General features: G+C 42.5%; 1 protein-coding gene across 2 annotated transcripts in view; it reads left to right on the forward strand.

Moving 5' to 3' along the window:
* The window catches only part of LOC140494732 (spindlin-Z-like), a 100573-nt gene that overhangs the window by 53270 nt on the left and 19942 nt on the right, over positions 1–27361 (forward strand). For both annotated transcript variants that reach the window (XM_072594273.1, XM_072594272.1), the window contains exon 3: positions 15597–15847. In XM_072594273.1, the coding sequence (XP_072450374.1) occupies positions 15597–15847 (251 nt within the window). The remainder of the gene's footprint in view (positions 1–15596; positions 15848–27361) is intronic.

The raw sequence follows: 27361 nt of genomic DNA on the forward strand, positions 1-27361 counted from the left end.
TCCTAACCTGGAACCGTATCACTGTTCGTTCACTGATGATGACAGTTAATACTGGAGCACCCTCCCAAATACATCCACTGTGCATGGACTACAGTGATTCCACAAGGCAGCTCACCACCATCTTGAGGGCTGTGGTTAGGGATGAGAAATGTCTGCATAGCCACCAGTGAACAAATAGTAAAGAAAATAACTTGAAAGGATCAGTTACACTCTCCATTACATTCTAAGCAAAAGCCTATCTTTTTTTTCCTGCTGGATGGACATCTTGTGTTTGCAAGTATGTTCTAAAAGCGTAAGTGAATGCATCAACATGCCAATCAGCTTCAAGGGTTTGTTGCTATAACTTAATGGTTTCTGTGAAGCTTCAAATGGCACGAGTGTAAATATTGTAGCATTGATCTTAGTACGTACATTTATTGCAGGGATTTCTTTGATCCTAATTGACTGTGACACACTGCTTTATGAATGATTGAAGTTGCACATGGTACTCACTAGAATTCATGATTGACTGATAAGTTACATGGCATGTACAGTGTAGGAATAGACCATTTGGCCAACTTGATTTATCGTGTAATTTAGGATTCACGTGAATCTCTACCCATCCACCCTTTTCATCTAACCCTATCCACATCCTATCTGGCTTCCCCTTAAATGCATCTATACTAGTTATCTTAGTTGTACTTTGTGGTAGTGAGTTCTACATTCTAGCTATCTTTTGGTTAATTAAGTTTCTACTGAAATTATCATGAGCTGTATTAGTTACTGCATTACACTTTTAATCCATTGTTTTAATCTTGTATACAAACAAGAGAACTGAATATTACTAACTTTGCGTATAATTCTTTTACAAGACATTCACAATGAAAATAAATAAGGAGTCCTCAAAAAAAGACAAAGTTTTGATCCAAGTTCATTTATTTCCACTCTTATTCATGGAATATGGATGTTATTGACAAGAACAGCATTCTGAATTGCTGTTCAGAAGTTGTTGGAAAGTGTGCCCTTGAACTGCTATGGTCCATGTGATGTAGATAGATGTACGTTTGTGTTAGGGAGAGAGTTCCAGAATTTTGACAGAGACACTGAAATCGCAGTAATTATCGATTTCAAGTCAGGGTGGCGAGTGAGTTAGAGGGCACCTTGCAGGTGGTGCGTAAAATAACTGCGCAGAAGCTGGTATCCCGTCACCAAGTCACCCTTTATTTACACGTGGAGAGTCCTTGACACTGATCTAGCTCACCCAGAGCCAGCTCTCCGTCAACAGACCTCACACTCATTACATCTGTCAGCCAAGATTCCTTGATTGGGTTAGTTAATCTGGTCCAATCAGGGAATTCATTCTGAGGTTCACCTGGCTGACTTCTTTACATCTTTCTCCCTCTGAATGCGAGGACATAGGTAGTTTACTTTTCTTGTAAGTGCCCCTGGAGAGTTTTAGAACCAAGTCAGGTTCCTCTGACTCGGAGTCTGCCTCGGATACAGGTGGTGTGTCTCGCACACCGCTTATCTCTTATACCTGGAGCATCTCTGAAGAAATTCATTCTCCTCTTCAGAGGACAAAGGCATCGAGGTGTCTAAGGTCTCTCCAATGCTCGATAAAGCGTCTGAAATCATCTTGATCTCCTTATTCCTTTTTTAAAAATCTTTTACTGCTCAGTCTACCCCCACAACTCTACTATTTTTCCACAAATCTGCATTACAATCCTTCTCAACATTATATGGTTCTTGGTGATTTCAAATACTGAGTACAGAAGCGAAGATGTCTTGACTCAATTGTGTAGAAGCGTGGTGTGACTCTGGAATATTGCGTGTAGTTTTGCTGCCTTTACCTTGGGGAAGCTACAGTAGCCTTGGTGGTAGTGCTGTGGCTGTTCACCATATTTCCTGATAATCTGTCTTAATTAATATATTGCTATTGAGTGGGAGGTGGCCATACATAATTTAACTGACAAGATTTCTGCATTACAATAGTGACTATACGTTTTTAAAAAAAAATGCTCAATTGTTATTATAAAGTAGCAGAGACACTCTAACATTAACATTAAATCTTTTACCTGTGAGCCATTCAAAGGACTTTGTTTTCTTGGATTCTCATTCAAGATTAAGCCAAGACATTGATCAGGCTTGTTTTAATAAAAGACCATTGTGTGCATTTCCAAATCTCCTGTGTGTGCTTACTCCAATTCGGAAGATAATTGAGCTTGCACTTCACTCTTTCAAATGAACATGGTTTTCACTTTAATCCCTTACCATATTATAATGTGCAGGAATTTTGAAATGAACGATTAAATGATCGATTTCTCATGTAAAATACAAATAGTTTCTAAAGTTTCCGCACAGCACACCGAGACCTGATTTACTCTATATTCTTGCCAAAGGTCACTTATTAAAGAGGGAGTTTGAACCTCAGACATGGTGAGCTTTAATCAATTTGGTGGCACTTTTGTCTCTGGTGCAGTTAACTTGCATCTATCTGTCTTAAAAACATGGTGTTCAACGCAATTCTGAAGGACTGCTGCATTGTCATAAGTGCAATCTTCTGACTTCATATCTGAATATGACTTGATATTTTAGAGATCCTCCTGTTGTACTGGTGTACTAATTGGCTGACCAATTTCCCTAAATAAATTGCCACATTTTAAATATCTGTCATTTGGAAAGTTTAGGTGGCCTGAAGCAAAGAACTGGCAGCATAGTGGCTCAGAGGTTAGCACTGCTGCCTCACTGCATCAGAGACCTAAGTTTGATTCTACCTTGTGTGACTGTGCAAACCTCACAGACGCTCACCCAGTTTCTGCATGGGTTTTCTTGGAGTGCTCCTGTTTCCTCCCACAGACCCAAGATGTTTAGGTCAGGTGGATTGGATATAGTAAATGATTAGAGATAGTTAACAAGGCATTGAGGGCAGGTCATGCCTCACAAACCTTACTGAATTCTTTGAGGGCGTGACAAAACATGTTGAAGGTAGAGCGGTGGATGTGGTGTACATGGATTTCAGCAAGGCATTTGGTAAGTTTCCCATGATCGGCTCATTCAGAAAATAAGAAGGCATGATACAGGGAAATTTGTTTGTCAGGATACAGAACTGGCTGACCCATGGAAGACAGGTGATAGATGGAAAATATTCAGTCTGGAGTTTGTCCAATGGTGTTCCGTAGGGATCGGTTCTGGGACCTCTGCTCTTTGTGATTTTTATAAATGACTTGGGTGAGGAAGTGGAAGGGTGGGTTAGTAAGTTTGCCAATGACACCAAGGTTGGTGGATTTGTGGATAGTGTGGAGGGCTATGATGGGTTGCAACTGGACATTGACAGGATGCAGAACGAGGCTGAGAAGTGGCAGATGGAGCTCAACCTGGAAAAGTGTGGAGTCATTCATTTTTGGAAGGTCAAATTTGAATGCAGAATACAAGGTTAAAGATGGGATTCTTGGCAGTGTGGAGGAGCAGAGGAATGTTGGGGTCCATCTATGTGGTCCATATCCATAGATTCCTCAAAATTGTCACCCAAGTTGATAGGGTTGTTCAGACATGTGTTACTGGAAAATTTAAGCTCTGATCCACAGCATCTGCAGTCCTCACTTTCTCCTTGTTCAGGCATATGGTGTGTTGGCTTTCATTAGCAGGGGGATTGAGTTTAAGAGCTGTGAGATTATGCTGCAGTTCTGTAGAACCCTGGTTAGATCACACTTGAAATATTATTTTCAGTTCTGGTCGCCTCCGTATAGGAATGATATGGAAGCTTTAGAGAGCATGCAGAGGAGATTTACCAGGATGCTGCCTGACTGGAGAACAATTGGGCGCAATTTTGGTCTCCTTCCTATCGGAAAGATGTTGTGAAACTAGAAAAGGTTCACAAGGATGTTGCCAAGCCTGGAGGATTTGAGCTATAGGGAGAGGTTGAATAAGCTGGGGCTGTTTTCCCTGGAGTGTCAGAGGCTGAGGGCTAACCTTTATTGAGGTTTATAAAATAATGAAGGACATGCATAGGATAAATAGAGAGTTTTTTCCCTGGGGTGAGGGAGTCCAGAGCTAGAGGGCATAGGTTTAGGATGAGAGGGGAAAGATATAAAAGAGACCTACAGGGCAACTTTTTCACACAGAGGGTGGTATGATTTTGGAATGAGCTGCCAGAGGAATTGGTGGCGGCTAGTACAATTGCAGCATTTAAAAGTCATCTGGGTGGGTATATGAATAGGAAGGGTTTGGAGGGTATGGGCTGGGTGCTGGCAGGTGGGATTAGACTGGGTTGTGATATCTGGTCAGCATGGACAAATTGGACCGAAGGGGCGGTTTGTGCTGTACAACTGATTCTTTTAAGAAAGGTTAAAGGAGCTAAGGCTTTTCTCATTGGACTGAAGAAGGATGAGAGGTGACTTGATAGAGGTGTACAAGATGATGAGAGGCATAGAGTGGATAACCAGAGACTTTTTCCCATGTTGGAAATGTCTGTGATGACTGGGCGTAATTTTAAAGTGATTAGAGGAGTGTTTAGGAGAGATGTCAGAGGTAGGTTCTCTACACCAAGCATGGTGGGTGCACGGAACGCACTGCCAACGGTGTGGTAGAGTAGATACTTTAAGGACATTTAAGTGACTCTTGGATAGGCACATGGAAGTTGGTACAATGAAGGGTTATATAGGTTAGTCTGATCTTTTGAGTAGGATAAAAGGCCAGCACAACAACAAGGGCTGAAGGGCCTGTACTGTTCTACGTTTCAAATTGTCCATCGTGTCAGGGGATGTGCCGGCTCAGTGGATTAGCTGTGCTAAATGTGGGGTTACAGCAATGTTTGGTTGGGGAGTGGGGTGTGGATGCCATGCTGTTTTGGAGGTCAGTATGGACCCAATGGGTAGAATGGCCTGCTTCTACACTGTAGGGAATTAATGTTTCTAGCCATGGATTTTGTTTGGATCTTGATTGTCCAGTCCAAGTCTGTGGCATTCCTGAAGCACATTTTGCTCTCATGGTTGCTATTCAATCAACCCTGAAGAAGGGTTCCACCCGAAACATTGACTTCTGCACCTCCTGATGTTGTCTGGCTTGCTGTGTTCTTCCAGCCGCCTCCTGCCTGTCGGCATTTTACTATCTGTGACATCATTGGAGGATAAATGCATATAAAACCACTCTTGCTGTTTAAAGCGCTATTTTCTTTCTGCAGAATCAGAGTTGTTACAGTGCAGAGAAAGATCGTCATGACTACATTGACTTCCTGAACACTTTACAGTGCCAATCCCTGCCTTTTTCCACTAACCCTGAATATTGTTTCAATTTAAATAATCATTTGCTTTCAAGAATACCACAATTGAACCTGCCTCCACTTTATTTCCAGGCAATGTTTCCTAACCATTTACTGTGAAAAGAATTATTTGCTCACCCCACATTTGCTTCTTATGCAAAACAATTCAAAACTATGCCACCTTGTTCCTGATCTGCTTACAAGTGGGAGCAATTTCTCCTTATCACTTTGTCCAGATCTTCTGTGATTTTGAAAACTTGTGTTTAATCCTCTGTAGGGTCATGAATTTTTATTCATTACCCCAGAGAGTAGTGGTTACCAAGACATTGTCTATATTCTCCTTAACTTTAGTTGGATTTCTAATCAGTAATTGGTTTGAAGGATTACGAAGAGCAGGAAAGAAAGTAGAGCTGAGGTTGAAGTGAGATCAGCCATGATCCTATTGAAAGGTAGAGCATGCTCCCAGAGCTCAATTGTCTGAAACCACCCCCCAATCACAACCTTTTCAGGTTTCTGCACTCACTCCAATCTTTTGTCTCTTTGCCTTTTTCAAAAACCTTTTACCAGAACAGGTTTTTATTGACCTGAAACACCAATTCTGCTTCTCTCTACAATTGCTCCCTGATGTGTGAAGTGTTTTTCATCATTTTATTGCACAGACAAATCACCTTGGACATCTTCCAGTTATAATGTTAAATTTTTACTCCATGCAAATGACCATCACACTTGTTGACATAGTTAACTGCAACACTTCAGAGTGCAGGTTACAAACCAGAGTCCATTTAGGCACAAGTTAGAACATAAACTAGGATGTTACAAAACAGCTGTTTTGGAAGTACAAGAAATATTCATACGTGGGATGTTCAAACTTACATCCGTGGATGTGCTCGTTTTCCTAACTCGAGCATTCATAAGTCAGACATTTTAAACCAGCCACCCCCTGTAATTCGTTGCATGTGAAGTAATTTGAGAATTGCAATATGATAGTTGCGACATAAATGCCGTCTTTTAATTGGGGAAACTGGGTCTCCAGTTTCAAACGTTGGACATGTGGTATCATCTTTCAAAAACAAAATCTGCCTGTATTGAGTGGCTTTTGCAGCATCCCAAAATTCCTCAAGCTAATGGCATTATATAAATTATAGGTATTGGCTAGCTCACTTGGCTGGTGGTCAGTTTCTGCACCAGCTGAGGTTACCGTGAAAGATATTCCTTCTCCATCTCTCCTCTCTTGCCTGAGGTATGGTGACCTGCAGGTTAGACTGCCACCAAGTCTGTCCCTCAAGAGGAGTGAGTAGGTCTATGGCGATTTCACCTTTTTTTTAAATGGAATTGTAGGCACTGGTACAATACCAAAAGCGTCGCAACCAAACTCTGAATCACTAATGAGATAACGATCACATGGTCTCTTTAATGATGTTAATTGAATGTTGAATATCACAAAAGATGTCGGAAAGAGTGCCATTGTGTTTTCAAGTTATTTTATGGGATCCTTTGCAGCCATCTGAGTCCACAGAAGTGTCTACTCAAATAATCATAGGGTAGCATTATTCATGATTCATGATCATTCAAGGAACAGAGGTTGCTTGGTCCCATCAAATCCATGTTGGCTTTTCATACAACAATGCAGCCAGTCCCACTTTCCCCACTTGACGCCTGTGACGCTGCAATCTGATTTCCTTTTGGAATCATTGTCTCCGCATCCAACCCACTCCTGGGTGGAAGGTTCCAAGTTAATACTGTTTGGTGAGTGACAGAGTTTCCCTCACATTCACCAACATCTCTTGCCAAAAGCTTAAATCTCTTTCTTCTCCTCTTTTGACTCAACAACTGAATGGGAAGCTTTTTCTCTTAGGCCCCTCACGCACGTGCTCTCTGTCTTGCCTCATGCTCACTCTTTGCTCCACCTTGGATTACCCAGAACCCTTGGGCCATAGTAAAAGTTCTGGCTGTAACAAGCTGCCCCTTCGAGGTATTTTAGGTGTTGGAGGTGATTTACTCGAATTCCAGGAGCAACAATTACTGTTTTATATGCTGTTGCATTGTTTTGGAACTTTGGAGGGAAAAAAAGGCAAAACAATGGCCCTTTCAAAAGGGAGAGGAACAGACAAAGGCAACACATTGTGAGGTCAGTGCAAGGGGAGAGAGAGAGAGAGAGAGAGAGAGAGAGAGAGAGAGAGAGAGAGAGAGAGAAAGGAACCCTCGCTGCTAACTGACACAGCAGTGAGCCTGCGCAGTTACTGCTGTTGAAGTAATGTATCGCTGGACATCAGAGTGCATCTGGGAAAATTGACAAACAGTGAAATTCACAACTGATCTTGGAGGAATGTGTTTAGGAGAGTTAACAGTGCAGAAATTGATTAGTAAATATTTTTAAGTGTGGCCTTGCTGTAAGTCTGCAGTAATGAGTATCGTGGGTGCTTTCTGAATTATATGTTTTATAGAGGTATGTCTCTTGTTTAAACTTAAAAACATTAAACCATAAGTATTGAGTTAGCCTGGAGCAGTGTTTTGTAGAGGAATAAGACAGGGCTATTTTCTGGGTCTGCAGATTGGAAGAAGCAAAAATGGCTGTTAGTAGAATGAGATGCTGCTCTTATTGGATGTGGGAGTTTGGGAGAGTTTACGCGTTACTGCGGATTATATCTGCAATAAATGCTGTTGGTTGCGACTCTTATCGGATCGAATGGATCGTTTGGAGTGACAGTTAGAGGCAATGAGGAATTTACAAGCGCAAGGGGATGAATTGGAAAGCAGTTATAGGAAGGGGGAAAAGTCACAGATGCAGTCACATAGATGGGTTAACTCCAGGAAAGGTAAGAGAGGTAGGCAATTAGTGCAAGAGTCTTCTATGGCTATCCCTGTTTCAAACAAGTATGCTGTTTTATAAAATGTAGGGGGGATGGATTCTCGGAGAAAAGTAGCATGAACAGTCAAATTTCTGGTATTGAGATTGGCTATAATGCAATGAGGGGTACGTCGGGTTCCAAGAGATCGATTTGTGTTAGGAACTCTCTAGTTTGAGGCACAGAGTATGGAATGAGCTGCCAGAGGAAGTGGTGGAGGCTGGTGCAATTACAACATTTTAAAAGGCATCTGGATGGGTATAAAAATAGGAAGGATTTGGAAGGATATGGGCTGGATGCTGGCAGGTAGGACTAGATTGGGTTGAGATATCTGGTCGGCATGGACGAGTTGGACCGAAGGGTCTGTTTCCATGCTGTACACCTGACTCTATAACAGTAGAGTCAATCATGGTGACCAGAACTGTATTCCTGCTTAGGTTGGAGCCTAACCAGAACTTTATCCTATAATTTTGTACCAGTGTGTGTGGTGATCTTGATGAGAAGAGCTGAGGTGTAAATTAACCGAAAGAATCTGTAAAAAACATGGTTAAAAACCGCACAACACCAGGTTATAGTCCAACAGGTTTAATTGGAAGCACACTAGCTTTCGGAGTGACGCTCCTTCATCAGGTGATAGTGGAGGGCTCGATTGTAACACAGAATTTATAGCAAAAATTTGCAGTGTGCTGTAACTGAAATTATACATTGAAAAATTGATTGTCTGTTAAGCCTTTCATCTGTTAGAATACAGTGATTGTTTCACTTCTTTCATGTGTAAATCACAAAACCTTTTTTTTAAAAGTTGCATTCTCGGGTTAGCTGTTAACAATGGTGATAACTCAACAATATGTTGAAGGTGTTAGCCCCCTGTGTTCTGTCTATGACCTGATGTTTAGATTGTTATCTCACTTTTTAGATTAGAATCAGAGTTTTACATAAATTCATGCAGTTTTGAGCTCAGAGTTCTATATGAATGTATGCAGTTTTTGAGCAAAGTACAGTGTAACTCTGCAAGTACAAACTCGCCCCCACAAAATATGTGTGTGCACGTGGGTCTTTGTCTGTGTCTCTGACTGGAGTGAGGTGTGTGTGTGTGTGTGTGAAGTGAGTGCACAGTGTCTTAAGTCTGTGAGGGGGTGCATGTGGGTGTGTGTGCGTGTCTATAAGGGAGTGTGTGGGTGTCTGTGTGCTCATCTGTGTGTACCTGTGTGTGTGTGTGTGTGTGTGTGTGTGTGTGTGTAGTACAATGGTGGTCACCTGTAATGTGACATGAACCCAAGGTCCCAGTTGAGGCCCTCCCTATGGGCACTGAACTTAGCTATCAGCCTCTGCTCGGCCACTTTCCTCTGCTGCCTGTCCCGAAGTCCACCTTGGCTGAATGTCCTGGACCACTGAAGTGTTCCCCAACTGGGAGGGAACCCTCCTCTCTGTTGATTGTTGTGCGGTGCCCATTCATCTGTTGTCGTAGCCTTTGCTCGGTTTCCCCAATGTACCATGCCTCCGGGCATCCTTGCCTGCAACGTATAAGATAGACAATGTTGGCTGAGTCACATGAGTACCTGCCACGTACAAGGTGGGAGGTATTGTTCCCACTGTGGGAGGAGACTGGAGCACCCAGAGGAAACTCATGCAGACACGGGGAGAATGTGCAGACTCCGCACGGACAGTCACCTGAGGGTAGAATTAAACCTGGATCCCTGATGCTGAGACAGTAGCGCTAATCAATGAGCCACCATGCTGCCCCAGAGCCATCTGTGATTTTAAATGCTGTGCCATTCTCAATTTCCAACTTCTTTTAATTTTGCGTTCTCTTAACATTACAGCCAGTGTGTTGTCCAGAGCAGTGCTGAAACTGCCGTACGCATTTCAACCTTGGTGATGTTTCCTCTTCTTGGATTTAATTTCCGACTTTGTTTCTGGTTGAGCTGAAATTGAAATTATGTGAAGCCCGGGATGGGGGGCTGTTGTGGAATGAGGTCTGGTTTGTGGTTCAGGTTTATAATGCTGGGAGTCTGCAGCAGAGGTTAGATGCCACTGTGTATTTTAAGATGATTCCAGTAACATTTGCTCACAGTAGAAGCGACAACTCTACAGGTTCTGAATGTGCCTACGTCCACCAAGTTAAAAGACTATCTCTCCTGCCGATGTGGAATTGGCTCTGAACACTTCCTGTTATTTGTTCAAGGGATGCATGTGTTGCTCCCTTACTGAGCATTTATTTCCCAGCCTTAATTTTCTTTTGGGACAATGGTATTGAGTCGCCCTCTTGAACTAATGCCACCTTGATGTGTTAGGGAGACCCACAGTACTGTTAGGGACAGAGCTTCAGGTTTTGATGCAGTGAAGGGATGACAATATAGTTCCATATCCTACCTTCCACTCATGGCACCTTCCCTTGCCACTACAAGAGGTGTAGGTCCTGCACCCACACCTCTTCTCCTCTTTCTCTTCCCCCCCCCCCCCCCCCCCCACCTCTGTCCAAAGGATCCTTCCACATTGGCAGAGATTTTCCTGCACATCCAAATACTACTTCTACTGAGTCCATCTCTCTCAACGTGGTCTTCTGTATGTTCAGGGAGACAGGACACCAACTCGCGGAATGTTTCTGGGAACATCTCTGGGGAATGTGCACCAAACAGAATTTTCATTCACATTGTGGCACCTCCAACAGTATAGTGTTGCACTGTCAGCCAGGATATTTCCTTTTCAGTCTTTAGTGTGGGTCAGCTGACTCAGATCACACTGCCATCCATTGACCCTTTGCGGGCATTGTGGCAACTTCACCCAAGGAAGACATCAAGTGGGATAATGTCAAATAATAGTTAAGAATGTTGTGATAACATCCATTGTTGTGCATCTAGTGGCTAAGCCCTAGCAACTGTGTTGCTATGGACACAGTTGCTAAGTACTAATATAAGCCAGTTCCAAAGGCTTATGTTTTGTTTGGTGTGGTCTTTGCTGCTTATTGGCTGATGTCCAGTGATTTGCTTGAACTCAAAGTTCTCTGTTTCTGTGGTTGCAACGCCCTGTTTTTCCATTTTGAAACTAAATTTAAAAATAAAAATTGCTCTTGCATTTAAATGCTGGTTGAAGAATCTCTGCCATCTTGGTTTGTGGACAGAAGCCACTTGCTGTTCTCTAGTTCCCAGTGGTTGACTATTACTGGAGGAAGCTCATGCAGTATCGCCTCAAGACTGGGCTCTGGAAATGGCCTGTTCACAGCAGTGCCAAGCCACAGCTTGATGGTGAATGCCACACTGACCCTTGGCTCTGTGCTTGACATCACTTTTAAATTTAGTGTTTACATTTGTTCGTATTTGTAAACAAGCATGCATTTGACTCTGCACTCCCAGGGTCTCCAGCTCTGCAGCTCCGAGTACTGATTTAATTCGCTACGTGTTTCCCTGGCTGTTTCTTCTACCCTGCACTTAATTCAGATTTTTGGATGAGGATGGGGAGTTTCTTTTGAAATTGTAACAAGCAACATGTTAATCTCTCCCCTTTCCCGAATCCCACTCATTTTACCATTGCCCTACCACACAAGCACTCCACTGACTCTTTCCCACCCTCCCCCAATAGCCTTTGATATAATGGAACTACTTCGATACAGTGTGAGCCCCTTCCCAGTATCACATGATGCTTGTGCCCTCAACTAATTGGGTCCCTAGAAGCCATGCAATGGTCTTGACAGTCTGAGGCTGTGCTGATATTGCTCTCCAGTCTGTAGATTAATTGAACTAGCCACCATTTTTACAAGTAGTGTACACATTGAATTGCCACAGTAGATCCTCCAGTGTGTACATGTTGTATAATTCAGGATTTCAACCTGGAGCTAGCTTTTACATTATGCTGTTGACTAAATTTCCATCAGGACTTTGATTGAAACTCAAGATCGCCTTGAAAAGAAGCTGTAGAAACCAGTAAATAGGCTGTATTAAAACTGACCTGTTTAGAAACATTGCAATGGGCGTGGTCTTTTGGGCCTTTGCCCATTCAGTTAGGTTGTGGCTGATCTGTACCTCAACCCTCCTTACCCAGCTTTGATTTGTATCTTACATCCATACCAGCATTCCCTCTAATTTTCCTTCCGGTTGTATGAGCCTTTGAGGTCCATGTGTGTCAAATATTTGCATGATCACCATATGTAGGACCTTGGAGTGGCTGCACACAGCTTACTGGGAGCGTTAACCCTTACCTCACCAAAATAAATTGGCCAAATTTGTTTAGAAGGTTTTATTTGAGCCATCGCCCCTCATATGAGAGCAGCAGGAGGCATTTCTGCCCATCAGGTCTGTCTCAGCATTCATTTAAATCTTGACTGATCTTCTATTTCCATGTCTCATTCTGTCATTAGTCTCCAGAAAAGTGTCAGTTTCTGTCTTGGACACGTTCAGTGGTTGAGCTTCCACACACCACCTGGGGTTAAGAATTCCAAAAATTCACCACTTTTTGAGTGACATTTCTCCTCCTCTCCATCTTAATTGATCTGTCCCTTTTATCCTGAGATTATTTCTCCTGGTTTTAGGGTCTTTCTACATATTTTTAAAATCCTTTTGTGAGGAGACATTCTTCACTCTTGAATGACTTGACTGTAATCTTAATTTATTACATTGTGAAGGATAATCTTAAATTTCTCTTTGCTGCAATCTGAAGGCAGATTCTTTCAAATGCTCTATCCACACTGGCTCAAACTGGGGGTAAGTTGAGTTTCTCAATCCAAATGTAACAATACTGTTTCTGTGCCCATGGAATGGGAGGAGTTGGAAATATGAGTTATAGGCTAACCACTTCCCCATGGGAGACTGGTTAGCAAGGTTAGATCTCATGGAATACAGGAAGAACTAGCCATTTGGGTACAGAACTGACTCAAAGGCAGAAGACAGAGAGGGTGGTGATGGAGGGTTGTTTCTCACTGGAGGCCTGTAACCAGTGGAGTGCCACAAGGATCGGTGCTGGGTCCACTAATTTTCATCATTCATATAAATGATTTGGATGTGAGCATAATAGATATAGTTAGTAAGTTTGCAGATGACACCAAAATTGCAGGTGTAGTGGGCAGCGAAGAAGGTTCCCTCCGATTACAGCAAGATCTTGATCAGATGGGCCAATGGGCTGAGAAGTGGCAGATGGAGTTTAATTTAGATGAATGTGAGGTGTTGCATTTTGGGAAAACAAATCTTAGCAGGACTTCTACACTTAATAGTAAGGTTCTAGAGTGTTGCTGAACAAAGACTTTGGAGTGCAAGTTCATAGCACCATGAAAGTGGAGTCACAGGTAGATAGGTTAGTGAATGCGGCTTTTGGTATGCTTTCCTTTATTGGTCAGAGTATTGAGTACAGGAGTTGGGAGGTCATGTTGCGGCTGTACAGGTCATTGGTTAGGCCACTGTTGGAATATTGTGTGCAATTCTGGTCTCCTTCCTATTGGAAAGATGTTGTGAAACTTTGAAAGGGTTCAAAAAAGATTTACAAGGATGTTGCCAGGGTTCGAAGATTTGAGCTATAGGAAGAGGTTGAATAGGCTGGGCTGTTTTCCCTGGAGTGTTGGAGGCTGAGGGATGACCTTATAGAGGTTTATAAAATCATGAGGGGCATGGATAGGGTAAATAGACAAAGTCTTTTCTCTGGGGTGGGTGAGTCTGGAACTAGAGGGCATAGGTTTAGGATGAGAGGGGAAAGATATAAAAGGGACCTAAGGGGCAACTTTTTCACGCAGAGGATGGTTTGTGTATGAATGAGCTGCCAGAGGAAGTGGTGGAGGCTGGTACAATTGCAACATTTAAAAGGCATTTGGATTGGTTTGGAGGGATATGGGCTGGGTGCAGGCAGGTGGGACTAGATTGGATTTGGGATATCTGGTTGGCATGGATAAGTTGGACCAAAGGGCCTGTTTCCGTGCTGTACATCTGACTCTATAACTTCTGTTCCAAATTCAATGGATTTCCTATTGTTAGTGGGAGGTGTCTCATAACTGGTGCATTCACAAATCATTAAACATGGCAATCAGGATAACTATATTTGGTTCAGTGGGTAGCACTCTCATCTTGGATTCATGAGGTTTGGAGTTCAAATCCCAGGCTGCCAATCCTGTGCATTATGGGTCGTGGCTGGGGAACATGGACCACAGCGATTCAGTGACCATGTACCATGAGTAAATTTTTTAAAAAATACAGTTCCCTCTTTTTGGTTGGGATATGAAGCATCTTCAGGAACCGCATACTTGGAGATCTTGGAAGGTTAGAATCACAGCCAGCACTGTCACAGCCCATCCGGCCTGTTGTGTCTATGCTGACCCACCGAAGGAGTAATCCGTCACCCATGAGAAATATTGGAGATCTCTGGGACTATACTGGATGGAGTTTAGAAGGATGAGGAGAGAATCTGATTGGAAACGGCCTGTTTCCACATAAGGATTCTATAATAATAGTGTGATAGTATTCTGTAAGTTTCACAGAATGGACCTGAATGCCCTGGACAGAGTGGATGTTGGGAAGATGTTTTCATTAGCAGGAGAGACTAGGACCTGAGGGCACAGCCTTAGAGGGAAGGGAAGACCCTTTTTAGAACAGAGACGAGGAGGAACTACTTCAGCCAGAGATTGTTGAATCTGTGTAATTCATTGCTGCAGAGGGCTGTGGAGGCCAGGTCATGGAGTATATTTAAAGCAGAGGTAAGTTCTTGATTGTCAAATGTTATGAGGAGAAAGTGGAAAAATAGGTTTTTCAACACCCATCAGCCATGATGGAATGGTGGAGCAGACCCAATGGACTGAATGGACTATGTTGGGCTCCTATGGTCGTATGGTCACCTTCACCTGTAATCCTGTATCTTTGTCCTTTTAGGAAGATTTGGCAACAAGACAAATTGAGAAATTATTTGATAAAGGCGTTTTAAATTTCCAAATGAGTAGATATAGGCAAATATGAACCACAATCTTTATATACTCTTAAGGCAGAAGTGAATAGACTTTTGATGACTAAGGGGATGAAAGACTATCAGGGATATAGAGGAATGTCGAATTGATGCTCAAAACACTTCCCAGGGGCCCAAGTGGATTACTCTTGTTCTTTGATTTCATATGTTCAAAAAGACTTTCCACTGTCAGGGTCCAAAACTAGGGACCATAAGCATCAGTGTAGGATGGTCCCTACTAAATCCACGGAGGGATTGAAGAGCCATTCTTCACTCAAAATGGATAGAATATAAAGACCTGTCAAGAGAAGTAATTATGATGAATGGCATAGGCAGTAGATGAGGAATAGAGGGTGAAAAGGAAGAGAATGTGTTTTAGAGCGTGAGGTGTAGTAAAGCTATGGAGGAGGTTCCTATGGAGCCCTAATGACTGGACTCTAATCTATGTTGTAGAATGCCTGACTCCAAAACGCAAGTTGAGTTGGCAGTTCCAACCACCTGTTAGAATTTGGGATGATTGCACTTGGTCTGCAATTAATGAGATTGTGATGAAATGGAACAAATGTAAATTTTTGCTGTTTTTGTTGCTTTTTATCTCCAAGGAAGCGTACCAAAGCAGATTCGAGTGACCCAGTCGCCTACAAACAGCGCAGTATTGTTGGCAGTAAAGTGCAACATGGTTGGAAGGAGAAGTCTGGAGTGGTAACGCAGTGGAAGGGCACAGTGCTAGACCAGCTGCCAGTTAACCCCTCGCTCTTCTTGGTCAAGTATGATGAATTCGACTGTGTTTATGGGATTGAACTTTTCAAAGATGAAAGGGTTTCGGGTCTTGAAATTCTACCAGATAAAAGCGGTAAGCAATATGTTGTGGGCCAACAGTTTTTGTTTTTAATGTAGGTTGAGCACACGTGCAGTTAAGAGAGTAAACTCGAATTGCTTCAAAAGCCCTAGTACCCATGCAAGTGGCAAGGAACACTTGTGCTGCGTAAGTGCTAGGTAATGATCATCTCCAAGAAAATAAAATGTATCTATCACCTCATGATATTCAATAGCACCACTGTCGCTGAATCCCCTACTTTTAACATCCTCGGGTTTACCATTGATCCTAAAACTGAACTTGACTGGTCATATAGATACGGCAGCTGGAAGAACAGGCCTAGACTAGGAATCTTGCAGTGAGTAATTCAACACCAGACTCCTGAAACCATGTCCACCATCTACAAGGCACAAGTCAGGGGTGTTAGAACGCATACCATTTGCCAGGATAACTGTAGCTCCAATATTACTCCAAAATACTCAACAGCATACAGGACAAAGCAGCCCACTTGATTTGGTAGCACATTGACAAACCATCCACTCACTTCACCTCCGTGATGAGTACCAGCAGTGTCTGACATCTGCAACGTCAGGTAAATCTCTTTTTAATTGTTATATCAAAATCTATTTTAAAAAGTGTAATAGTGTCTGTTAACAGACAAAACAGCCTTCAAGGGCTCACTGCTTTACTTTTGAAATTTGTATTCATTGTGTGAAGCAATGCAAATCTGGACCATCAGAGTTGAAATTTGTGAGCCCCATCTGTCAGTTATGGCAGTTGATTTAATTTAAGATCTGATTCACGTATCTGCTGCTGGATCTTGCTGTCACCCCTGGAGGGGCTGGGGGAGTGCAATGTTACATCATTGCCTGAGTCATGTTTGTCATTTTATACAGTAGCTATGTTCCATTCTGTGTTGCACAAGATTCATAAAACTGTTGGTATCTTCCATTTTGTGCTTTTCATAGTTACAGAAAATTAAGTGAGTCACTATTGTCTTGGCTACTGTTTCAGACACTGAAATTAAATGAGGTTTAATAGATATCTGTGACAATGGGGTATTCAATAATCCATCACTTTGTGTAAAACAGTTTTTTTTCCCCTCTTGATCATTCATTTATTTCCTACCCTTCGGCTCTTCCTATTCCTTCGAAGGCCAGGACCAAGGTTGGGATGGCATCTTGTTATGGTTATCATTCCTCCATTATTAAAATTAGGCATTGCCTTAGTGGTATTGTCGCTAGACTGTTCATCCAGACACCCAGGTAATGTTCTGGGGACCTGGGTTCGAATCCTGCCCTGGCTGATGATCAATATGGAATTCAATAGACTCTTTAATTCCAGATATTTAATGATGATCATGCGTTGTTGGAAAGACCCATCTGGTTTAGTAATGCCCTTCAGAAAAGGAAACTGCCATTCTTACCTGATCTGGCCTACATTTGACTCCAGACTCTCAGCAATGTGCTTGAATACCCTCTGAGCACTTAGGGATGGATGATAAAAGCGATAGATGATTAAACGTAAAACATAAGCCATAACTATTAAATTAACCTGGGGCAGTGTTTTGTAGAGGAATAAGACGGTGTTATTTTCGGGGTCTGTAGATTGTGAAGGAGCAAAAATTGCCTTTAGTAGAGTGATGTGTGCTTCTTGTCAGATGTGGGAGTTTGAAGAGAGTTTAAGGGTTACTGCGGATTATATCTGCAATAAATGCTGTTGGTTGCGAATCTTATCGGATTGAATGGATTGGTTGGAGAGACTGTTAGAAGCAATGAGGAATTTGCAACAGCAACAGTATGTGATGGAAGGGGGGATATGTCTCAGATGCAGTCACATAGATGGGTTAGCTCCAGGAAAGGTAAGAGAGGTAGGCACCTAGTGCAGGAGACTTTTGTGGATATACCTATTTTAAATAAGTATGCTGTTTTGGAAAATGTAGGGGGTGATTGGGTTACAGGGGAATGTATCACGAATAGCCAAGTTTCTGGTATTGAGACTGGCTCAAATGCAATGAGGGGTACCTCAGGTTCCAAGAGATCAATTGTGTTAGGGGATTCTGTAAATCGAGGTACAGACAGACTTTTCTGTGGCCAGCAGCAAAAAATCAGAATGGTGTGTTGCTTCCCTGGTGCCAGAACCAAGGATGTCTCAGAGGGTGCAAAATGTTCTCAAGGGGGAGAGAGGCCAGCAAGAGGTCACTGTCCACATTGGAACCAACTACATAGGAAGGGAAAAGGATGAGATTCTGAAGAGGGATTACAGAGTTAGGCAGGAATTTTTAAAAAGAGGTCCTCGAGTAGTAATATTTGGAAGACTCCCGGTGCTACGAGCTAGTGAGGGCAGGAGTAGGAAGATAGATTAGATGAATGCATGGCTGAGGAGCTGGTGTATGGGAGCAGGATTCACATTTTTGGATCATTGGAATCTCTTTTGGGGTAGAAGTGACCTGTACTGATTGCACCCAAATTGGAAGGGGGCTAATATACTGGCAGGGAAATTTGCTAGAGCTTCTCAGGAGGATTTAAACTAGTAAGGTGGGGGGATGGGACCCAGGGAGATAGTGAGGAAAGAGATTAATCTGAGACTGGTACAGTTGAACAGAAGCGAGTCAAACAGTCAGGGCATTAATTTCATTGCAAGCGGCAGATGAACCCAGGGCATGGTTAGGAACATGGGACTGGAATATCATAGTAATTACAGAAACATGGCTCAGGGATGGGCAGGACTGGCAGCTTAATGTTGCAGGATACAAATGCTACAGGAAGGATAGAAAGGGAGGCAAGAGAGGAGGGGAAGTGGCCTTTTTGATCAGGGATAGCATTACAGCTGTGCTGAGGGAGGATATTCCCAGGAATACATCCAGGGAAGTTACTTGGGTGGAACTGAGAAATAAGGAAGGGATAATCACCTTATTGGGATTGGATTATAGACCCCGTAACAGACACAGGGAAATTGAGAAACAAACTTGTAAGGAGATCTCAGCTATCTGTAAGAACAATAGGGGGGGATTTTAACTTTCCAAACATCGACTGGGACTGCCATAGTGTTAAAGGTTTAGATGGAGAGGAATCTCTTAAGTGTGTACAAGACAATTTTCTGATGCAGTATATGGATGTACCTACTAGAGAAGGTGCAAAACTTGACCTACTTTTGGGAAATAAGGCAGGGCAGGTGACTGAGGTGTCAGTGGGGGACCACTTTAGGGCTAGCGACCATAATTCTATTAGATTTAAAATAATGACGGAAAAGGATAGACCAGATCGAAAAGTTGAAATTCTAAACTGGAGGAAGACTAATTTTGATAGTATTAGGCAAGAACTTTCGAAAGCTGGTGCAGATGTTCGCAGGTAAAGGGACGGCTGGAAAATGGGAAACCTTCAGAAATGAGATAATGAGAATCCAGAGAATGTATATTCCTGTCAGGGTGAAAGGAAAGGCAGGTAGGTAGGGAAAGGGAATGCTGGATGACTAAAGAAATTGAGGATTTTGTTAAGAAAAGGAAGAAAGCGTATGTAAGGTCGGGTGAATCCTTCAAGTATAAAGGAAGTAGGAGTATACCAAAGAGGGAAATGAGGGCAAAAAGGGGACATGAGATAGCTTTGGCAAATAGAATTAAGGAGAATCCAAAGGATTTTTACAAATATGTTCAGGATAAAAGGGTAACTAGGGAGAGAATAGGGCCCCTCAAAGATCAGTAAGGTGGCCTTTGTGTGGGGCTGCAGAAAATAGGGGAGATACTAAATGAGTATTTTGCATCAGTATTTACTGTGGAAAAGGATATGGAAGATATAGACTGTAGGGAAATAGATGGTGACACCATGCAAAATGTCCATATTACAGAAGAGGAAATGCTGGATGACTTGGAATTTATACAGGTGGATAAATCCCCAGGACCTGATCAGGTGTACCCTAGAACTCTGTGGAAAGCTAGAGAAGTGATTGCTGGGCCTCTTGCTGAGATATTTGTATAATCAATAGTCACCGGTGAGGTGCCAGAAGGCTGGAGGTTAGCTAACATAGTGTGACTGTTTAAGAAGGGTGGTAAGGACAAGCCAGGGAACTATAGGCCAGTGAGCCTGACATTGGTGGTGGGCAAGTTGTTGGAGGGAATCCTGAGGGACAGGATGTATGTGTATTTGGAAAGATAAAGACTGATTCAGGATAGTCAACATGGCTTTGTGTGTGGGAAATCATGTCTCACAGACTTGATTGAGTTTTTTGAAGAAGTAACAAAGATGATTGATGAGGGTAGAATGGTAGATGTGATCTATATGGACTTCAGTAAGGCATTCAACAAGATTCCCCATAGGAGACTGATTAGCAAGGTTAGATCTCATGGAATACAGGGAGAACTAGTGATTTGGATACAGAACTGCCTCAAAGGTAGAAGACAGAGGGTGGTGGTGGATAGTTGTTTTTCAGACTGGAGGCCTGTGACCAGTGGAGTGCCACAAGGATCGGTGCTGGGTCCTCTCTTTTTTTGTCATTTACATAAATGATTTGGATGCGAGCATAAGAGGTACAGTTAGTAAGTTTGCAGATGTCATGAAAATTGGAGGTGTAGTGGACAGCGAAGAGGGTTACCTCAGATTACAACAGGATCTGGTCCAGATGGGCCAATGGGCTGAGAAGTGGCAGATGGGAGTTTAATTCAGATAAATGTGAGGTGCTGCATTTTGGAAAAGCAAATCTTAGCAGGACTTATACACTTAATGGTAAGGTCCTAGGGAGTGTTGCTGAACAAAGACACCTTGGAGAGCAGGTTCATAGCTCCTTGAAAGTGGAGTCATAGGTAGATAGGATAGTGAAGAAGGCGTTTGGTATGCTTTCTTTTATTAGAGTATTGAGTACAGGAGTTGGGAGGTCATGTTATGGCTGTACAGGACATTGGTTAGGCCACTGTTGGGGTATTCATGCAATTCTGGTCTCCTTCCTATCGGAAAGATGTTGTGAAACTTGAAAGGGTTCAGGAAAGATTTACCAGGATGTTGCCAGGGTTGGAGGATTTGAGCTACAGGGAGAGGCTGATCAGGCTAGGGCTGTTTTCCCTGCAGTGTTGGAGGTTGAAAGGTGACCTTACAGAGGTTTACAAAATTGAGGGGCATGGATAGGATAAATAGGCAAAGTCTTTTCCCTGGTGTCGGGAGTCCAGAACTAGAGGGCATAGGTTTAGGGTGAGAGGGGCAAGATATAAAAGAGACCTAAGGGGCAACATTTTCACAGAGGGTGGTACGTGTATGGAATGAGCTCCAGAGGATGTGGTGGAGGCTGGTACAATTGCAACATTTGAAAGGCATTTGGATGGGTATATGAATAGGAAGGGATATAGGCCGGGTGCTGGCAGGTGGGACTAGATTGGGTTGGGATATCTGGTTGGCGTGGTCAGGTTGGACCAAAGGGTCTGTTTCCGTGCTGTACATCTCTATGATTTTATAAATGCTGGTCTAGCCAGCGACATCCTCATATTGTAAATGAAATTTTAAAAATTAGCATGCTCAGAAAGCTGATCTGCTCAGGGGAGTTTATTCCGAATGATCATCTTGATGGAGGAGTAGACCCATAGTGATATATCGTTCACAGTGCAGACCTTGACCATATGGTCCAACTTGTCTGTGCTGGTGACAAGGATTGTCCTTTTTGTTGAATATCCCATGGAAGTACATAGCAAATCACTGAATAACCACCAGAGCTGGTACTCTGGGATTAGGCCAGTACAACTACTGCTAACAGTAGCTTACTAGCCACAGTTCACTGCCAGCATGTGAAATCAATATCATACCAGATGCTACATTTACCCACACAACCATTTAAGTACATTCTTGTGTGTGAGTAAGTATATCAACCATTTATGTAATCAAAATCACTTTTTTATTTTAGATGTGTGTCACTGCTGCAGATATTGACATTCCTGGTGGGGTGAGGAGTGGTCTTCATGATTAAGTGACCAGGACATCTTTCCTGTATGTAATACAGAGGACAGTTTCCTTAGGCGAGCTTACACTTCTAATGCCCTGCACAGAAGTTAGCAAATCCACCTTTCACAATTCACAATTGAGTAGCTAATGGATATATGAGGTACATCATGTTGATATGATCCCAGACTGCAATCTAGCTTGATAAATCATGTTTTGTTTCTTGGTTTTTAACAGGGTAGTCTTTTTGCTGAAGCATACACACACAATGATCCAAACTTGGTTTTAATAAGAAAACAGGAGTTTATTTCATGAGCAATGAAGATAAAATAGAAGAAACACAAGTTATTTACACACAATGCAATTTACAGACTTTGAAATGCGTGATAAAATATGGATGTATTATCCCAAAAATTCTCCGTTTATAGGTCCCAAGAACACTTCTGTACAGTACCCAAAAGCATCCCTTAATCAGTACTCTCACCAGTGGGGGACAAAGTTTCTCTTGCTTTTAAATAGGCTTAATTTAACTGTGACTTTAACTCCCAGTCTGGAAAATCTGATAGTGTCTTCCTGGAGACTTCACACACCTGAATTTAAAAATTCTTGGTTTCAAATAACCTCTTCAGCATCTTATCCAAACACTTCTGGTCTGGGGTTATTTCTAAACTCCTTACTCAATTCTAGTTTATATCTACTGTCTTTCTCAGGAGTACTGCCCTAAACAGGAACTTAAAAAAAAAAACCTTTTATCTTTTACAGCTATGGGTTTTCCCCCAAACCCAAAATAAGTCCAGAGCTTTTGACCAGAAATGCTGACATGCAATGTTTACCTTGCTCTGTCACAAACTTGCCTTATGTAATTGGTTCTGAAAACTACTTCTCTACCAAGTTGTTTTAAATATCACTATGGTTACAGAAATACTTTCAAGTTAATCATTAAACCCATGGGGGCAAAAAACCCATAAGTCACTAATTCAAAACTCAAAACTTCTGACTTAAATGAGCTTAAACATGTAATACATTTCCTACAACACAATATCCTCTGGTTCTCTGTGATAAATCAAAAAATAACACGGGGCAAACCCTTTGGTTTAGAATACAAACCAAATCTGGAGAAAAAACAACAGACTTTATTTTAGTACATGCAAAACTTCTGTTCAGTTATTGTTCTTATTTATAAGAACAATGTTTCAATTTCTTTCCTATTGTCCTGCAATATTGAGTTTGTATCTGAAGTGGATTATTCATGAAGTAATTTGTTTGCTTTTGATTTAATAAAACAGAAATCTCCTAAAATGCCTGGATGCAAGCAATGTTTATCTCATTTTCTGCTTTGAAATGCAAGACGATAAAATGTTTTTTTTTTGCAATTGCACTCATCTGTCATTTGTAGTTCAAAAGCGTAGAAATATACAACAAAGAAAATTTCAGCACAGGCACAGGAATAGGCCCTTCAGTCCTCCAAGTCTGTGCCGGTCCAGATTCTCTATCTAAACCTGTCACCTCTTTTCGAAGGATCTGTATCCCTCTGCTCCCTGCCCATTCATGTATCAGTCTAAATTAGATTAGATTCCCTACAGTGTGGAAACAGGCCATTTGGTCCAACAAGTCCACACTGACCCTCTGAAGCGTAACTCACGCTCAGATCCATTTTGCTACATTCCCCCTGACTAATGCACCTAACACTGCAGGCAATTTAGCATGGCCTATTCACCTAACCTGCACATGCTTGGATTGAGAGAAGAAACCGGTTCACCCAGAGGAAACTCATGCAGACACAGGGCGAATGTGCAAACTCCACACAGACAGTCACCCGAGATGGGAATCGAACCCGGGTCTCTGGCACTGTGAGGCAGCAGTGCTAACTGAGCGACTGTGCCTCCCCATCTTAAATGATGCTATCATGCCCACCTCTACCATCTCCACTGGCAACGCTTTCCAGGAACTCACCACCCTCTGCGTAAAGAACCTTCCAGTCAAGTCTCCCTTAAACTTCATTCCCTTCCTCACCTTAAACTCGTGACCCCTAGTAATTGAGTCCCCACTCTGGGGGGGGGGGGGGGGGAAAAGCTTCTTGCTATCCATCCTGTTGATACCCCTCGTGATTTGTAGACCTCAATCGGGTCCCCTCTCAACCTCAGTCTTTCTAATGAAAATAATCCTCATCTACTCAGCCTCCCTTGATAGCTAGCATCTTCCATACCAGGCAAGATCCTGGTGAACCTCCTCTGCACCCTCTCCAAAGCATCCCCATCCTTTTGGTAATGTAGTGACTGGAACGTACGCAGTATTCCAAATGTGCTGAACTAAAGTCTTATAAAACTGTAACATGACTTGCCAGCTCATGTACTCAATACCCCATCCGATGAAGGAAAGCATGCCATGTGCCACCTTGACCACTCGATCAACCTGTGTTGCCACCTTCAGGGTACAATAGACCTAAATAGCCAAATCTCTCTACATTAATTTTCCCCAGGGCTTTTTCATTTACCGTATAGTTTGCTCTTGAATTGGATCTTTCCAAATGCACCATCTCACATTTTCCTGGTTTTAAACTCCCATCTGCCATTTTTCCGTCTAACTATCCAATCTATCTGTATTCTGCTGCATTTTCTGATCGTCCCCTTCACTGTTATTTCACTAATCTTAGTGTCATCTGCAAACTTGATAATCAGACCCGCCATACCTTCCTCCAGTTAATTTATGTGTATCACAAACAGCAGTGGTCCCAGCACGAATCCCTGTGGAACACCACTGGTTATGGTTTTCCATTTTAAGAAACTCACTTCTACTACTGTCTCCTGCTGCCAGCCAGTTCTTTATCCATCTAGCTAGTGCACTCTGGACCCCATGCGACTTCACTTTCTCTATCAGTCTACCATGGGGAACCTTCTCAAACGCCTGACTGAACCCCATGTATATGACACCTAAACCCCTTCCCTCATCAATCAACCTGGTCACTTTCTCAAAGAGTTTTATTAAGTTGGTAAGACATTACCTTCCCTGCACAAAACCATGTTGCATATCACTGATCAGCCCATTTTCTCCCAAACGTAGATCCTATCCCTCCGTATCTGCTCCAACAGCTGACGTCAGGCTCACCAGTCTATACCTGGATTATCCCTGCTATGCTCCTTTTAAGAAAAGGGACAACATTAGCAATTCTCCAGTCCTCTGGGACCTCACCTGTGTTCAAGAATGCTGCAAAGATATCTGTCAAGGCCCCAGCTATTTCCTCTCTCGTTTCCCTCATACATCTGGGATAGATCCCATCCAGACCTGGGGACTTGTCCATTTTAATGCCTTTTAGAATACCCAACAATTCCTCACTATTTATGTTGACTTGACCTAGAGTAATCAAACATCTATCCCTAATGCATAACTTCCCTCCTTTTGTCCTTGAGTCGGCCAACCCTTTCTCTTGTTACCCTCTTGCTCCTTTATATATGAATAAAAAGCTTTGGGATTATCCTCACCCCTGTTTGCTAAAGACCATTTTTAGCCCTGTCAATTCCTTGTTTCAGATTGGTCCTACTATCCTGATATTCTTCCAAAGCTTCATCTGTTTTCAATCATCTAGTCCTTTTATGTATGTTTCCTTTTTCCTCTTAGCTCTTCTCTCAATTTCACCTGTCATCCATAGTTCCCTAACTATGCCACTTCTATCACTCATTTTTGCAGGGACATGTCTGTCCTGCACTCTGATCAACCTCTCTTTAAAAGCATCCCACACATCAAATGTGCATTTGCCTTCAAACAGCAGCTCCCAATACACATTCCCCAGCTCCTGTTGGAATTTTGCTACAGTTGCCCCCACCACCACCAACAATTTTAGCACTCTTCCTTTAGGACCACTCTTGTCTTTGTCCATGAGTATTCTAAAACTTACAGAATTCTGATCACTATTCCCAAAGTTATCCCCTACTGAAATTTCAACTACTTGGCTGGACTCATTCCCAAATACCAGGTCCAGTATGATCCCTTATTGAGTTGGACTATTTACATATTGCTCTATAAAACCCTCCTGGATGCTCCTTTCAAATTCTGCTCCATCTAGATCTCTACCACTAAGTGAATCCCCGTCAATGCTGGGATAATTAAAATCTCCATTCACCACCATCCTTTTGCTCCGACATCTTTCTATAATCTGTTTACATATTTGTACCTCTATCTCACACTTGCTGTTGGGAGGCATGTAGTAGAGCCCCAACATTGTTACTTCACCCTTTTCTATTTGAGTTCTGCCCATACTGCCTCACTGCTTGAGTCCTCCATAGTGTCCTACTTCAGCACAGTTGTGATATCCTCTCTGACTAGTAATGCAACTCCTCCAACCCTCTACCTCCCCCTCTATCCCGCCTGAAGCATTTATATCCTGGGATATTTAGTTGTCAACCATGACCTACCCTCAACCAAGTCTCACTAATAACAATAACATATACGCCCAGGTACTAATCCAAGCCATAAGTTCATCTGCCTTAGCTACTACACTTCTTGCATTAAAATTAATGCATCTTAGGTCACCTGCCTCTTTGCATTCAACATTTGCTGCCTGCCTTCTCTCCCTCTTAGTCATGCTGACCTCATTATCTAGTTCCTTACAACAGCCATTCTCAGTGGGAGCTGAATGACTCCCTTGTGAAGGAGCCACAGTCTGAAAGCTATGAGAGTGGAAGCCCCAAGGGTTTATGGGGGCTCAGAACTGAATCGATGAAATACGTAAGCAGCATAACTGCACGTTGTCAGTTCAGTCAGTTTGAAAAGGATTTTTGGATCAAGAGTGATCTGCTGAATAAATTTGCAACATATTTGGTTGAGTGGATTCTGCAAGGTAGTTTCCTTGACAAAATCCAGGAGCAGAATTGATATTGCAACAAGAGGTGACCTCCGACTGTTTTGGCACCTGATATCATGAAACTTGCAGAAAAGCACCCAGCTCAAGGGTCGCATTAGGCCTGATAGATGTTTAATTTCATACAGTTATCAAAAAAAATTTTTTTTTTTGTCCAGTATGTCAGGATGTTGAAGTTTTCTTGGTTTTCAATAACAAATGATTTTCTGTCTATCTGTTTGAAAGGGGGGGGCACGGTGCTCTGGAACCTGAGAAGAGCTCCTGGGAGGGCTGTGGCCAACAGGTGGTTGAGAATCACTGCCTTACAGGCTTTAGTTACTACCTCCTTACTGTCCACTATTCACCTCATTTGGTTTCCATCCCCGCCACATTAGTTTAAACTATCCCCCAAAAGTGTTTGCAAAAGCACCTGCGAGGACATTGGTTCCAGTCCATCCAATTTGTAATAGTCCCACCTCCCTCAAAACGGAAAGAAAATGGGAATAGGTGTAGGCATTAGGTCCATACTCCACCGTTCCGTTTGGTCCATCGAGCCGATTCCACCATTGTTTAATTGTTGCTGGTCCTCTTGTCTCCGTGCCATACTCCCATTCCTTCCCCAAATCCCTTGGCACCTTTTAGTGTCTAGATATTTACCAGGATGCTGCTGGATATAGAAGGTTTGACTTATGAAGAAAGGCTGGGACTTTGCTCACTGAAGCATAGGTTGAGAGGCGAAGTTTATAAAATAATGAGGGGTATAAGATAAGGTTAATAGTACTTGCCTTTTCCCTGGGATGG

This window comes from Chiloscyllium punctatum, chromosome 24 (genome assembly GCF_047496795.1).
Source record: "Chiloscyllium punctatum isolate Juve2018m chromosome 24, sChiPun1.3, whole genome shotgun sequence".
NCBI lineage: Eukaryota > Metazoa > Chordata > Chondrichthyes > Orectolobiformes > Hemiscylliidae > Chiloscyllium > Chiloscyllium punctatum.